At 34.1% G+C, this 15,596-nt stretch overlaps 1 protein-coding gene across 4 annotated transcripts; it reads right to left on the bottom strand.

Moving 5' to 3' along the window:
• Nucleotides 1-567: 567 nt before the first annotated feature.
• Nucleotides 568-7,155, bottom strand: LOC112293741 (stomatal closure-related actin-binding protein 1). 4 transcript variants are annotated; one of them, XM_090256967.1, is made up of 14 exons: nucleotides 6,286-7,155; nucleotides 5,040-5,425; nucleotides 4,669-4,860; nucleotides 4,191-4,319; nucleotides 3,822-3,914; nucleotides 3,559-3,699; nucleotides 3,165-3,233; nucleotides 2,974-3,057; nucleotides 2,462-2,636; nucleotides 2,033-2,152; nucleotides 1,839-1,897; nucleotides 1,539-1,673; nucleotides 1,202-1,351; nucleotides 568-1,029 (listed from the first exon to the last, which is right to left on the bottom strand). In XM_090256967.1, exons 2-14 carry the CDS (start codon nucleotides 5,250-5,252, stop codon nucleotides 967-969), a joined length of 1,623 nt encoding a protein of 540 aa, XP_090113093.1. In that variant the 5' UTR covers nucleotides 5,253-5,425; nucleotides 6,286-7,155; the 3' UTR covers nucleotides 568-966. The 4 variants fall into 4 exon arrangements, with proteins under 4 accessions (XP_090113093.1, XP_090113091.1, XP_024399299.1 ...); XM_090256965.1 differs by having other exon boundaries at nucleotides 5,040-5,430; nucleotides 6,286-7,128; XM_024543531.3 differs by having other exon boundaries at nucleotides 5,040-5,430; nucleotides 6,582-6,890.
• Between the last annotated feature and the right edge of the window lie 8,441 nt (nucleotides 7,156-15,596).

Here is a 15,596-nt window from a genome sequence, read left to right as displayed (position 1 = left end):
TCCTAGAAACGTCGTTCGTCGATGCTTCCCGCTCTCCAAGTTGACCTTCGCTTACTAACATTGTTACCCAACTCCGCAAATCTTGCATTCTCCATTTTAGCATAATCTATCATCGTCAAATATCAATGTAAACGCCTTGACTAAGTCTCGGGTGCAGGTTTAGTCGCGAGGGGAGTCGGGGAAACTTAGCCTCACATCTCAGGGCTCTCTTCAGATTACGGTGTTACAAAGTTTACGGTGTTACTGTTTCACATGCATTTGCACCGATTGATGTATATCTCACGTACTGGGTAACCCAGAAAGTTTACGGTGTAGTCAAGGAAAATATTTCGAGCAAGCAACAACTCATAGTGAAACTGATGTTGGTGTGAGAGTAGAGAGTTATAGGTGTTGAATTTTTATCACATTTTTTCAAACTGGAACTGACATCTCAAGAATATGATTATGATTCTTCTGAAGGTTCTGTCTATAACATTCAATCATACATCTGAAGATGAATATCATAACATGAGTTTAAGAACGGTTGGCTATTTCAAGCGCTAGCCGAAAATTTGGTCATATCAAGTCTACAGTATAACAGATATTTTTAATTTGAACTTATAATGTTGAAGGTAAATTTCAATCAAGAATTGTGTTCTGGGCATTTGTGTCAGTGATGAGATAAACTTGGAGAAGTAAGAGCCATAGTAAATGTTTTTGTTACTGAACTATCTTTCAGATGATAAACTGAAGTGCAGGTTATTTGACCACTACCTTTTGGAACACAGATCGTGAACCACATTTTGGAGTGTCGCATGAAGGAGTCAAGAGAATACTGAAGGTCTTCTTCGACGTACTGCTATATGGTTCCAGTCCAATAGCAAAAGAATGTTGAACGAGTTGCAAGGGGTGTTTGCAAAACTCATCCAGTTATCACCTGGCTATATTCTCACATCTATGCGCATCCTGCTCGGGTGGGATAGGACATCAAGTTACGCTTGAGGGAATTCTCGAAATGGAAATCCCATCATCAGGTCCAAAGAGTGTAACCTGTATCAGAGGCAATACTTTCAGTACAAAGAAGCAGCAACTGCAGCAAAAAAGAAAATCAAATAAGCAGATTAATTGTAAGCTGAGGTATACTGAGCTCACGAATGGACGCGAGACTCATTGCTTCGTTTCTACTTAAACCAGGATTTGTGTCAAGAGGCAGTTCACATACATTTTGATCTCGAGCGAAACGCCTTGCAAGCAAAATTGCAGCATTTCGTTCTCTTTCAGACTCCAACACAAGCATCAAACTGTGACTCTTGTTGGCTACCCAGTACAAGGCTCGGGAGGCTGCTTGACCACCACCACGTGCTCCACAAAGCTGCATAGATTTAACAAAAAATTACTACTAATAGGATGAAATCGTGAGCACTTTACTGAAACTCTGATTACATATCATGCTGAGAAATATGCATATCGATAGAACTACACTCTAGGACTTCATCGTCTCAACTTCTTGCGTACTAGAAGTGATGATGGCTGCGTGGCAACATTTTGCGGAAATCCACCTGGATTGTTGAAGTATACTCCTCCTTGGCTACTGATTTCCGGCCTTTGTAAAGCTTGATTCGTGTGCGATCAATAAGCATCACAAGAAGAAGGGGCTTCTCCAAAACCTCTCCATTTTGCTGAACCAACCTTGTCTGTTCCCACATAAACGGAACCATGCCCATCCAATGAAATTCCGGGAAACAGTAAGTGGACGTATAATCTTCAAACGCTTAACAAAGAACCACCATACACTGACTTATTTCTACATACCGGATATTCATACATAGCAATCTCACAGGAAGTGGTATGTCCCTTACGTTGAACTCGGAACTGCCTCTGTTGAACAGTGCCTCCACATAGTTTCCAAGCCCAGGAGCTGCAATTAAAAGATGCTGAGTTTTGGTCCTTCCAGACAACATTCGCAAAGAAATTACACAAATAAAAAGCTAAAAATGTTTCAACTTAAGAAAATGCGTTAGCCCATGAACCCACGTAGAATCCGTCAACTCACCAGCATCTAGGGGTCCTGTTGTGAATATGGATTCTTTTTTTCCATCCGGCATGCTCAAATTTGCACGTAGCAGCCAACCCACATCAAGAGGCTCAGGTGCATACTGAGGCCTGGTGGCACCTACAAACATGCATAATTTAAACGTAAGACAGCATGCTGGCAATGATTTCGCAGTTCATTGAAGAAACCAATGACATTAGCTTCAATGCATCGCTTACAACTAAAGATACTGAGAAAAGTACGTAAGGGAGAGCCTCGGAATAAGCCTTAAAAGATCATCTACAAAACAGACAATTAATTCTCCTTAATGCAGCTCCCAGGTTCGTGGACACGCCACTCAGAGGTCTAATTCAGAGATATCCTGTTTTGTCACAAATCTATATAGATCTCGAGTTTTCATGAAAAAATCCAATCGTGTCGTTTGTTTACCAGTGATAGGTCCGCCTTTACTTCCATCTGCCGCAATCCGGTGCCATTGAATAGTGCATTTGCTCACATCCACTACCTTCTCATTAATTCGAGTTATTGCCAAAACACCTCCGAGACGTTCTTCCCCTTGTAGCTCGTAGTTGCCTATCTGGCCTGCCCTCTTTGCTGTTAACAACTGGAAAACCAACAACGATTCTGTGTCACAATTATATTTTATTGTTACCGAATAGTCCACTGTTCAACTGTGAATGGGGATAAAGATTATTCATGCTCGATCTGAACTGAGCTTCTTATCGAGCAAGAGAGTACCAAAAAATCACTTCTCTACATTATGATAGTCAATTACTATTAGCACGAATTAATTGTAAATATACCATCTCAAATTTTGGACCATCAACATCAGCATCATCACTATCATTTGGTTGCTCACAAGCTTCCACACCTATAGCACAACAAAAGAAATCATCAATTATCAAATAAGGAAAACAATTACTGGACTCTTTGATTCTTACCTCTTTGCGCAGTCGCACAAGCTCTTCAGCTTTTTGCAACAAACCCTGCCGCAATCCTTCAATCTCAAACTCCATATCCATAGTCTGCGCAAAAATGAAAATGAGAATCCGTGGGCCAGAAAAAGCTAATGAGGGGGTCATGAACACAATTCCGTGTCAATGAAATGGGGGCTCCAGTCATCTTGACCCACCTTACTGGGTTCATGAAGCATCTTTATTCTCCGGGCCTCATGAATGTCTTTTCTCATCATCTCGAGCTCCTGTGATCGAAGATATCAAAATGAAAACAAGTTCCCAGAAAAAAAAACTATATATATATATATATATATATATACATATACATACATACCAAGCAACATCTAAAACTTAGATTTCAGCAATACCATGATTAATGTGGCACATGCAAATTCCTAAAGCAAGTGATGAAATGCATGAGAAAAATCCATTATATTAAAGCTGGTTGCTGCTCGCAGGGCAGAGAGCATGAGGATGTCGTAACTTTACATAAGACTTGCCACATCCATGGAACAAAACAAGAGATGACACTTGGCCGACTGTCATTCATCCTTGGTAAATGGAACATACCTTCTTCTCTGCAACGCTCAAAGACTGCGTTTGCTCTTCGAGAGCAGCTTCCACCCGAAAAACTGCGGCTTGTGCTGCCTCTACTTGAGCTTTTGCATTTGCTCGAGCTTCCTCCACCATCTTCCGTGCTTCATCTGATGCCTGCCATCATCGACGTCAGAAAATTAAAAGACAAAAAGAAAAAAAAAGGAAAATTCTGCAATGTCTAAGGTTCATGGAAGAAACTCAACAGTTGTTCTGAGCAGAGAATATATTCCGGTTACCTGTTGAAACAATGAGGCCGCCTTTTTGACATCAGCTTTTTCTTGAGCCAGTTCATTTTCTTTCTGTAACCATTGCAGCTCCATCGCTTCAATCTGCCAATTGAAAACGACACTCGAGTTCGACATTCATGTGTTAGGCTCTCCAGCTTACAACAATGATTAATGCTTAGTAGTGAATTGAATGCATACAGCTTGTAACCTCTTATAGCTTCGGCAACCACCAGTAGGAGGGAAGATTAATTATAGTGCAACAAGCTTGTAACTGCAGATAGAGCTAACTCATGCACAGACTATCACATTGTTATTAACAATAACACTAAAATAGATTGGCTTATTTTAGAAACAGATATCGAGGCAAAAGAGCTTTACAATTGCAAGAGCTTCTGTAACGTCGTCCTTGTTTCTTCCTGCAACACGCCCGGCAAGCTCGCTCAGCAGAACTCGTAATTTCTTCGTCAAAGCAGGCCTATCCAAAACCATCACTTCCTGCACCTTGTGCTGAAAAAAGATTCGATTTCACCAGCTCCGAATAAGCAGCTGATGGAATATGTTTTGCAAAACCTAAAATGTGGTTCACGAGCCTGATATCTCTAGAAGCATCATCACGCTTGATTTGTACCATCCAAACCCCAACAGAAATGACAGAAGAGAATAATTCTTGGAGCAAATGGCATACACACACTCCACAGCGCTCTAGATCAGCCAGAATGCATTGTAAGGATTCCAGCAAAAAAGCTGCCATTGTATTTTTGAGAGAATTTTGTGAAAAACTCCTGAACCAATGAAGCTCAATTGGAATTATTCAAGGTCAGTGGAATGTTTAGATATACAAGAAAACTGCCCTCACCCTTTCACATTCTCGAATGTTTCCGCTAGTGCGTCGCAGAGAACTTCGGAATGATGGTGCTCCGTCGCTAGGACTCTTGACCTTGGAATCCGGACTGTTTCCATGTGAATGACCATGAGAGTGACCATGTGAGCATTGATGGCCACCGGACATCCGACGTCCATTTTCGGCCTTCACGGGACTGGGGCTTTTCTGCAAGTGCCAAAGGGTGATGGATGAGAATCAGAGTTCTATCATGCCAGGAGCAAGAAAAAGAATACTGACGTCACAAGCAAGTACTCCCTGCTAAAATTTCGCTCAGAATCATTTTCAATGCTTCAGGGTGTGTACGACCAGTAGAAATCACGTTGCAAGAATTAAGGAAGTTGTACCGCTTCGTCAGCTAATTTGGCAGCTAGCGCTTTGGCAGCAGTTTGCCCCTTCTCAAACTGAATGGCAAGGTCGCGAACCGAAAGTCGCCGCTGCAGCTTTTCCAGCTCAACAGTTTCCGCAGCTACGACAAATTTAGACGGAGACTCTGTGTCATCGTCGTGGTCATGGAATCCAGTTCCATTCAACGTCACGTCCGCTGTAATACCTTTCATTGTGTATTTCCCCACGTTACCTTCTAACTGAGCAGCTTACTTCTTTAAGCCTTCTGCCTCCATCGCAGCGCTTCTCCTTACCACAATTAAAATTAGGATAAAAGGGCTCCAGGCTTCCTATACGACAGTACTCTTTAGTCGATACGAGGAAATGTTTTGGAGTCCTGCGCTCACTGCCCTGCCAAATCAGGAAAAAGAACATCAATTGTATTTGACAGAATGCATGTGCAACTATATGCCTGAGAGAGAAACTTTCGTGTCAGAGGAAGCTGTACATGAGTAAAGCTGCTCAGCTTGCGCTGCAACTTTCATATCTCGGATCAGTAAGCTCTTTCGAGAACAACATGAAGCGTTTTCACTACACAAGTGTCGACAGAAAACGGGTCTTTCCTGCCTTGGTAACCTACCAAGTATTCTGCGAGAGGGTAATCTAGAATCACCAGAAAAGAGACACGATCAAAGATCACACTACCTCCTCCTGGATGACTCTACAAGCACTAGGAAGATCAACAATGCCCGTACTACGCCACGCACGAAATATTTTTCTAGAACAGCTTGCTACCATAAGAACACAATAATCCGCGGCGATCATATCTGTCTGGCTTGCTAATGTTCATACAACAAGCGCCATGCTCGTCAAGAGCGCCAGCATTAGTGACATTGGGATGAATCAAGTGTGGGCGCAATGAAGCTACACATCAACACCGTCGATCAATCGATTGGGAGTTTGCGAAGCACATCCAAAATCCCAAATAGAGACACCCTTTCACAGCACTGGAGGCTCGCCAGATTCAAATAGCAATTCAGTCACTCTGTCGTCCATTCACTCAAACCACTTGACGAACGAATCAAGCGTGCGAACGAGAAATGAAGTGTAGAACTTCGATGGAAGCTAATCACGTTACTAGAGAACACGATCTGCAATTTACACAACACAGCTCGACTCTCTTCAGTACACAGCTGCAACAGTTACCCAGAGACACACACAAACACACACAAACACGAGCCATTCTCCTGTGGCAGAAACCCATACCCAAAGTTGAACAATAGTTTCTCATCTCATACGAGCGTAACCTGGCGTCTGAGGCACCAACTCGCACGAGCAAGGAACGCACACAGCACCCCACTGAGAGAAATCCTCGCCAAGGCAGACATTAAGCTGGACTAAAAGTGGCCTAACCCAGCATAGAATGCAACATTGCCTCTCAAAAAACCCATGTGGCAACTGACGCGACGGAACCACCGCATCGATGACAGCAAGCAACCTCCTTCCTCCCTCCAGTGGCAACACCACCTCACAGTCAGCACAGTCAGCTCAGACAGGCTCACCGGCATCCCGTAGCACCACACCGTTGGAACCAATCCAGCTGAGAGGGAGGGTTGAGGTGCATTAAGAATTTAGTAGTAATAGTAGTAGTTCAGGAAACTAGAACAAGAGACGAGTAGGAAGGAAAGAGGAGGGGAAGGGGAAGTCGGCTGAGTAGTAGTAGTAGTAGTTAGGTAGTAGTTGTAAGAAGGTAGTATTCCCGTCGACTCCTCCTCCTCGTTGTGGGTCCTGGTGATGTCGATGAATAGAGAGGCCGGTACCCACCCACCGGAGAGAGGGAGGGAGGGGGGACTGAGCTACTAGCTGGCCACCGAGAACACTACTACAACTAGTACTACTAATACTACTGCATCATCATCATCTCTACAACTACTACTACTACTTCTTACTTACTTACTATCAATCTTTCTATCTGCTATTTGTTATAATTACTACTACGACTACTGCTAATACTACTACTAGCACACCACCACCCCACCCTTGCTCTCTCTGACTCTCTTCTCACTCTGTCTCACTCTCTGCTCTCTGTTGGCCTTGGCCTTGGCCTGCTTGGTGCTACTGCTGCTGTTGCACGAGATGGTGAGGATGTTGAAAAGGAGGAGGCGGAGGAGATATTCTACTCACCCTTCTGTTCGTTCATCAAAAATACATCCATCCACTTCATCCATCCTTATTTGTCAGTGATTTATTCATTCATGTGAGGGTAAGGAATGGTTGAATCATCCATCCATCCATCTCTACGCTACTGTGGTTGTGGGGGGGGGGGGGGGGGGGGCAGCAGCAGGCAGCACTCCACCCTGCAGCTTCTGCTTCGTCTGATTCTGCTTCTTCTTCGCTCAATGATGGTGCTGCCAGCCATCCAGCCAGGGCCTCTCTGTCTGCCTGTCTGCCTCTCCCACAACCATCATCATCATCCTTGCCTGACACCCACTCAGAAAGACACACAGACAGTGTGAGAGTGAGAGATGGATGAATGGATGAATTTAGTGGATGAATGTAAGCTCGCGCTATTCCCCTCCGTCCTCCTCCTCGCTCATCCCCTCAGAGGGTTGGTGATGAATTGCCTTGCTTCACTTTGGAAGGAGGAGGAGGATTGGACTCACTGACTCCATTGGGGGGTGGGGGTTTGGTTCATTAGCCCCCTTTACTTATTCATATTCCTTTCTTAGTTACACGTGATGCAGACAATACCTTCATGTACTTTAAAATATTTAATAACATAGTCCATTATTTTTCATTTATATATGTTTCCCATGTGTAAACAAAGATATTTTGATATATCCTTCTTACTAGTCTTATATTGTATTTATACAACAATAAGCATGAGAAAAAAATCTTAAATAATATTTGATTAATTTTTTAAATATATTTATTTTAAATAATAAAATAACTAAAAGCTCATATATATATATATATATATATATATATGTGTGTGTGTGTGTGTGTGTGTGTATCCATGACATTATCTTATCTTTTAAGAACAAATTCCACAAGAAGTCATGATTACATATTGATAAAATCTAAGATGCAACAAATTGTACTTGTCACATACTTCTAGTAAAATCACCAAACATATGAAGTATCTTTCAAAATTGTGATACCATCTATTCAAAGAAAGACATATCATTCTTGAGGATCTTCATCTCTATTACATCCTCTTGAAAGCTATGACAATTGCAATGTCTTCTTCAATAAGTCAACAAATAATAGCTCTTGAAATTGAATGTGTTGGTTGTTGGTTCTCTATCTTCTTAAGAACACAAGTATACAAAAATTGCAAATAAGAATAGAAGGTAGAATGTAATTTTTTCTAAATCTTTTTTTATTTTTTATTTTTATTTTTATAGCAAAGATTTTTTATCCTTCATCTTGGTTTTGATGGATGTTATACAAAAAAAATATCAATTTCTTTTTGTTGCATTTGCAAGATTCTTAGCTGGCTATAATATATATTTATTAATATCATATCTATCCTAATGGACAAGATATTTTAATATGTTTTAGTACTACGTTTAGTCTAAATCTTCTTCAACCTCAAATTCTTCATTATTATCCATTTTTATAGGAAGAATTAGTATTTATTTATTTTTTTGGTATATCTATTATCTTGTATGATTTAAAAAGATATATGTAAAACATGAGATAGATCTTTATAGACTTAGGTAGATATAATTAATAAGTAAGTGGATTAATTTATTTACAAATAAAAAATACTTCAAAAATACGGTAATTTAACTTATTACAAGGGCAAATAAACTTGATATTATAACAAAGTAACCATATTTTATTACCAACATGGAATTGAGATTGTTTAATTTTTCCTTTATTATTTCATGTAACTTTAATAAGTAATTTATCAAATCTTTTGCCATAGGATTATCATTTTTTAAGAAGTCAAAAGTATCAAGTCTTGGATAATAATTATAATTAATAAAAAAAGATATTTTTTGAATAGACAAATGTATTATATTATTATTAACAAAATTTGCTAATGATAAAAGAATTATTCAATCATCTTACTAGTAATTGATGGTACACCCCAAATAGTACTCCAAAACTTAATTCATCCACTCTGTTTGTCCATCAATTTAAGAATAGAAAGCTAAAGATAGTTTTATATTCACCTTCAATATCTTGAAAAGAATTTTTAAAAATCTTTATACAAATTGACTCTTCCTATTTAATATAATATCTCATAGTAATTTATGCTAGGAATAAAAATTTTAAATAAAAAATTTAGTTTTTTTTTCACATGTGATAGATTTTATATAAGATATAAAATATACCATCTTAGTAAAATAATCTACTATTACAAATATAGAATCATAAGAATTTGAAACTAAAAGATCTATGATAAAGTCTATAGAAATAAAAGACCTTGATTATTTTAAAATAGATAATGGCTAAAGAAGTCCATAAGATTGATGACAAGGAGTTTTTAATTTTCAACAAATATTACATGATTACATAAAGTCTTTGACTACTTTTTATATTTGATACTACTAAAAATCTTTAGATATTAGCTATAAATTCTAATTGTATCCAAAAATTTTGGATGTTAGAAAGTTATAATGAACTTAAAGAATATATAATTATATTTTACTTTCTAGAATATATAAATAATCATTAAAATAGAATAGATTATCTTTAAACTAAAACTTAAAAGTATTATGAGACTTAAAAGAATTATTTTTAATATCATGAAAAAAAAGATCAAAGGACATACTTGATTGAACTTGCTTAAGAAAGGTGGAATTAATAGTTAATATTGATTTTATTCTTCAAAGATGAAATTACTCTAGCTTTAAGAAAATTATTCTTTCTTGATCAAAAGTTGTGTTTTTTTCTTTTAGTATAAGATGAAAATATCTAAAAATGGTATTTAAAAAATCTTATTATTTTTTTGATCAATAAATGATCTTGAAATGAAATCTTGATAAAGACATGCTCTAGTAGGCTTAGGAATGATTTAAAATAGATATTGACATGAAAATATTCAAGATTCTTGTAATTCATATATGTAGTGAGTAGATTCAAAGTACCTTTTAGATAATGATGTTATTTTTGAAATAAATCCATAATTATAAGAAGCTCTTTATCATGGATTTCATAATTAATCTTACTTAGTGAAAATTTCTTTGAGTAAAAAATCACTACGTAGAATTTTTTATTTCCTCTCATTTATAATAATACTTCATATAAGACATAGTTCAAAACATCTATTTCTATAAAAAATACTTTAGTGAAGTATATGCAATATAAGATTGGTACAAAAATAAATGTTGTCTTCAAAGCTTTAAATGATGCTTTAACTTCTTTATTCTACTTAAATTTGTCTTTACAAATCAAATGTATAAGTGGAGCTACAACTTAAGAAAAATCTTTGATGAAGATTTTATAATAACTAAAAAATCTCAAAAAATATTACATATTCTTGAATGTTTTTGAAATCTTTGAATCTATGATAGTTTGGACCTTCTTATAATCCATTATAATGCCATCATTTGAAATAATGTATCCTATAAATTCAATTTAATAGTATAAAATGTACGCTTTTCCATCTTGGAGTATCATCTTACATATCTAAATTTTTGTAATACACCATGAATATGAAGTTTATACTCTTTTTTTATTCTTAGAATAAATTAAAATAAATCTAAATAATAGATAATAGAATCATCAAGAAATTCATGAAAATCATCATTTATTAGAAATTAAAAATCAGCTAATTTATTTGTAAGTCTAAAAGATATGACATTATATTTGAAATGCCTACATCTTATTTAAAATAAAGTCTTCTATTCATCTCTTTTTTTAATAAAAATTAAATTATATGCTCTTTATAGATATATTTTTGTACAAATCTTTGTTTAATAGAATTGATCAAAAGGTCTTAAAATCAATGGTAAAAGATACCTATTTTTAATGATGATTTTTTTGAGTCCTTCATAGTCCACACACATCCGTCAAGATCTATTTTTTTTTCTTTACAAATAAAATAAGACCCTCAATTGGATATTTTGAATAACACATGAAATTCTTAGCTAAATTTTTATGAATGTATTCCTAAAATATAGCTAATTTGTTTTATAATAAGCTATAAATTGATTTGAATAGTTATTGAGTTCTTTCTTAAAAATCAATGGAACAATTATAGAATTGATGTTTTTGAAGATTATTTGTATTTTTCTTTTCAAAAACATCTTAATAATCTTTATAATGGTTTAGAATGCTACTTAAATTCTTTTTACTATAAAAAATGGATGTGGTATATATAACAAAAATTGATCTTTTTTTTTGTAGCATGCATAAAAGCTCTTGTACCTGCAAATAAGAATTTGGTTATATTGGCTTTATACATTTTTATTTGATTAGTAAAATTTCGAGTTAAACTATAAAAAAATCAAGGTTATTAGAAATCTAATCTATTTAAAGATTATACTTTTCTAATATCTTCAAATGACAACAAATAATTATCTATGACTTCTACATGCATAGATTCAATTTTCTTAATTAAAAATATTTCTTACTTATTAACATAATTTTTGTCTATAAAACAAGTTGAAATTTTTAAATATAATAAGTTTAAGACTTTGTGATTTTTTGTTCTTAAAAAAACTTCTATTGTAAAATAAGCTAAAGAATTTGAAAAGAGAAAAAAAAAATCTTTCATAGATATTTTAAATAATTTAGCAATATAATTGCTATTATAGTTAGAATTTTTTTTTTCCAATATATTTTCTCTTTTAGTAACCATACATTTCATTTTGTAATTACTTTACTTCTTTAGACAATATTAAGCAATGTACTTAGGTTCTTTTTAATATAAGTATAAATCTTCTTGATGATGTTGAGTCTTTTCTTACTCAATAAGAGATTTAAAACATATTATGTTAATTTGAATAGACTTTGGCCTTCATGAATAAATTTTTGAATATTTAGAAGCTTTTATCTTGATTTAATTTGTACATCTCTAATCAAATCTTTATTCTTGATATCTTTTAAAGAATCAATTGTTGCATGAAATCGCTTGAGTAATAAATTATTTTAATGAATCTACTCTTAGCATTGTCAATAATAAATCTTTAATATTACCTTTTAGTCCATATCAAAATTCATTGATAAGGATTTTATCATTTCAATCTACTTCACAAGTAAGGTTTTAGAATTCAGTAATATATTTGGTGGTTGAATGTGATCCTTATTATAAAGATACAAGTTTAGCCTCTCTTATAACTTTTTTTTCATTATTTTTTCTAAATATGGCCACAAAAACTTTTAATAATAAATTCAAATCATAAATGAATTATAAATCGTTTTCTATCAAAGGTATAAATTAAGAAATATATCAAGAATAAGACCTCAATGAAAGCAAATAAAGAATTAGAACTTTTTAAAGAAGTATAACAAAATAAAAATAAAGAAGTTTGTATATTAAAAAAATATTAGAATAGCTATTGCGAAAAGATAAGGAAACTAGAGACTTCTTAAAATTGAACTAAAAGCAAGAAAAGTGTTGATAAGAGTGTAGAAGGCTTCACTCTTACTTTTATATATATTATTTACTTAGGAGCTACATGGAAATGTTCTATTGGACGTCCAAAAAATATTGACTTTATATGATACATATCTTAACTTGTAAGACAAATTTTCTATATAAGTGCCACATAGTTAGATTGTTCTACTAGCTATCAATATGTTTAGCATTTAGTTAACTTGTTGATTAAGTTTCTAACCTATCAATCAACTACAAATACATATAAAGTCAAAGTATTATATGAGGCCAAATTTCACCACTTGATGAAACCTATGCCATACAACAAGTCCAAGAGGTGGAATTGGAAAGCTCTCAATTGTGTAATTGTTAGATTAATTTAAATCTTTATATTAAAAATTCAATTAGTTTTAGGCCTTTCAAGAAATGGTTACCAATATTAAATTAACATGTTAAATAAAATTTACTATACAAACATAGTAAAAATAATTAACTAAGTTATTACTATTAATTGACCATAAGAATAAAAACTTAAGTTTGAATTAAAAGTTAAGTTAAAAGTTAAGTTAAAAAGTTAAAGTTAAAAATTAAGATTAAAAGATTAAGTTAGAAGTTAAAATTAAAAGATTAAGTTAAAAAAAACTAAGTTAAAACTTAAGATTAAAGATTAAGTGAAAAGTTAAAATTAAAAGTTTAATTTAAAAGTTAAAGTTAAAAGTTAAAGTGAGAATATTAAAGGTTAAAAGTTAAACTTAAAATTTATTAGCCAAAAAGTGAAATGTGGAGATTACAAGTCACTGTGAAGATAATAGTAAAAATAAAGTAAGAGAGGTGAAAGCGAAGGTACCTTGACAACACGTAAGGATTGAAGGCAGTGACCCCCTTCTACTCCAAAATTTGCCAAAATTTGTAATCGGCTTTAATTTAAATGATTCTTAGCTTGTTGCAAGGCTAACTTAAAGGCACTTTTGATCCAAAAATCTTCATTGCAATCTAATAATCCAGTCGTGAAAATTTCTCCTTTGAAGTTGAGTGATCCAAACTGCCATGGTGACCAACCCTCTTCACTTAGAAATTCACTAAAAAATCAGATTGTCTTTAAATTCAACAAAACTTGTGCCTTTCAAAGCTTAACTTATCAATCTTGATTTTTCCAAAATTTAAAATAAAGCCAATCATCAGGCACTGAGAAATGCCTTTCCAAACTCGATTGATTCAAACTGCAAAGGCAATCGACTCCGTCAAACTCAAAAATTCACCAAAAATTCTATCTTACTCCAAATCAAGCGAGTCTTATCTTGTCGGAAAGCTAACAACAAAAGCTACAACTTTTCAGAATCTCATATTGAAACAAAAGAAACTAAGTGACTGATTGAAGAAAATCCAAGGCCCTTAAAACCCTTGGGGTATTCAAAAGGCCGAGGAGATATCTACCTCAATGAAACATATTTTAAAACTTAATGACCATCCTTCACAATGAAAAATCCATACATACACAATCACAAGGTTCACAATGAGAATTAAAACCTAAATAAAATTAAGATTAGGGTTTCAACCAAATTTTGGTATGGCTCCACCTTTCATCCAAAAGAAGAGAGAGAGAGGGCTTGGAAAACCAAGCCTCTCTTATACAATTGAGTGGAGGCTCGTAGAAGGGTGGCTACATCTTTACCCTTGATTTTTAAGATCCCTAATCTAGATCTACGGTCTTCATTCATCCAAGAGCCATCTCATTACCAAGGGTGATGGCTCTTGTAAGTGATCAAGAAAGCATTTTTTTTGTAAATCTAATTTCACTATTGTGTTTAAAACACCTTTTTAAGCTAAAATCGACTACTCACATGCCTCAATTCATGCTCAATTATAATTTTCATGGAAGTTTTTTCTTACAAGGATCTTGGCAATTTTTGTAAAATTCTTCAAAATGAGAATTTCATTGCTTCTCTTTTATTTTGAAGGAGAGGTTGCTGAACTTATTTTCTTCACTCCACAAGGTAAATCGGGTGCCACCATTGCATTAAAAATACTCCCATTAAGTAAAAGAACCACGATGCCGCTTGAATTTGTCGAATTTGGAAGAAAATCCAAAATTATCATTGCTAACTTTCATAAATCTTTTAGAGAATTATAATTCCAACTCCTAAATCATGTGAATGATTATAGATGCACTCATAGGCTTTTAGTCAACCCTTATAGTAATGACTAACAACCTCTAAATTATTAAACTAACTAAATTGATATTCTAATTCTTTTAACTCTTATCACTTTAGTCCTAATTAACCTAATTCAAGGAATTAGGCTATAATTTATATCATCAAGGTTTGTAATCCTAAAAATTCTATAAAATTAAATTTTACTTACATAAATTCTAATCTAACATGTTTAATTATCATAAAATAGGAAAATAAAAAAAATTAAATTTTAGAGTATAATTGAGAGCTCACACAATATTTATAAAACTTTTAAGAAGCTTCTCTAAAAGATATAATGAAATTAATCTATTTTTATTTATTTCTACCTATTCATATTACTTAGATAACAATTATAATAAATATATGTTCATAATATTATGTTCCCTTTTAGAGACAAGTTCCATAAGGAGCAGTAGTCACATATTGAAGAAGTCTAAGATGAGGCAAATTATATTTGCCACATACTCTAATCTTTGTTTCTTTCAAAGGAAGTTGATAGTTCCTTTCAACTATTGATAATGTCTTATTCTAAGATAAGAAGACCACTCTATTATTTGATCATTCTTAAGACCTTTGTAACTTTCTTTAGATAAAGCATTTGTAATACCATTAGGAATCATTCCTACTTCTAATAAAATCACCAAACATCAAGACTCTCTTTTGAAGTCATGATACCAAACGCTCTGTATCTCACCATCTATTTGAGGAAGAACATGTTATTCTTAAAGGTCTTTATCTCTATTATATTATCTTAAAGGCTATAATAATTATAATGTTTCATTTGATAAATCAACAAATGATGGCTCTTGAGTTGAATTTGTTAGCTATTA

The sequence above is a fragment of the Physcomitrium patens genome, chromosome 16, assembly GCF_059467195.1.
Source record: "Physcomitrium patens ecotype Gransden chromosome 16, ASM5946719v1, whole genome shotgun sequence".
NCBI lineage: Eukaryota > Viridiplantae > Streptophyta > Bryopsida > Funariales > Funariaceae > Physcomitrium > Physcomitrium patens.
The sequence above is the reverse complement of the archived record's forward strand: the minus strand, read 5'-3'. Positions and strand labels throughout refer to the sequence as shown.

Coding starts and splice junctions, on each gene's coding strand:
- LOC112293741 (XM_090256967.1), bottom strand. CDS start 5,252: ATGAAAGGTATTACAGCGGACGTGACGTTGAATGGAACTGGATTCCAT. Junction 2,153..2,461: donor TAAAGGCGGACCTATCACTG/GTAAACAAACGA, acceptor GCATGTTTGTAG/GTGCCACCAGGCCTCAGTAT. Junction 1,898..2,032: donor AACAGGACCCCTAGATGCTG/GTGAGTTGACGG, acceptor TTTTAATTGCAG/CTCCTGGGCTTGGAAACTAT.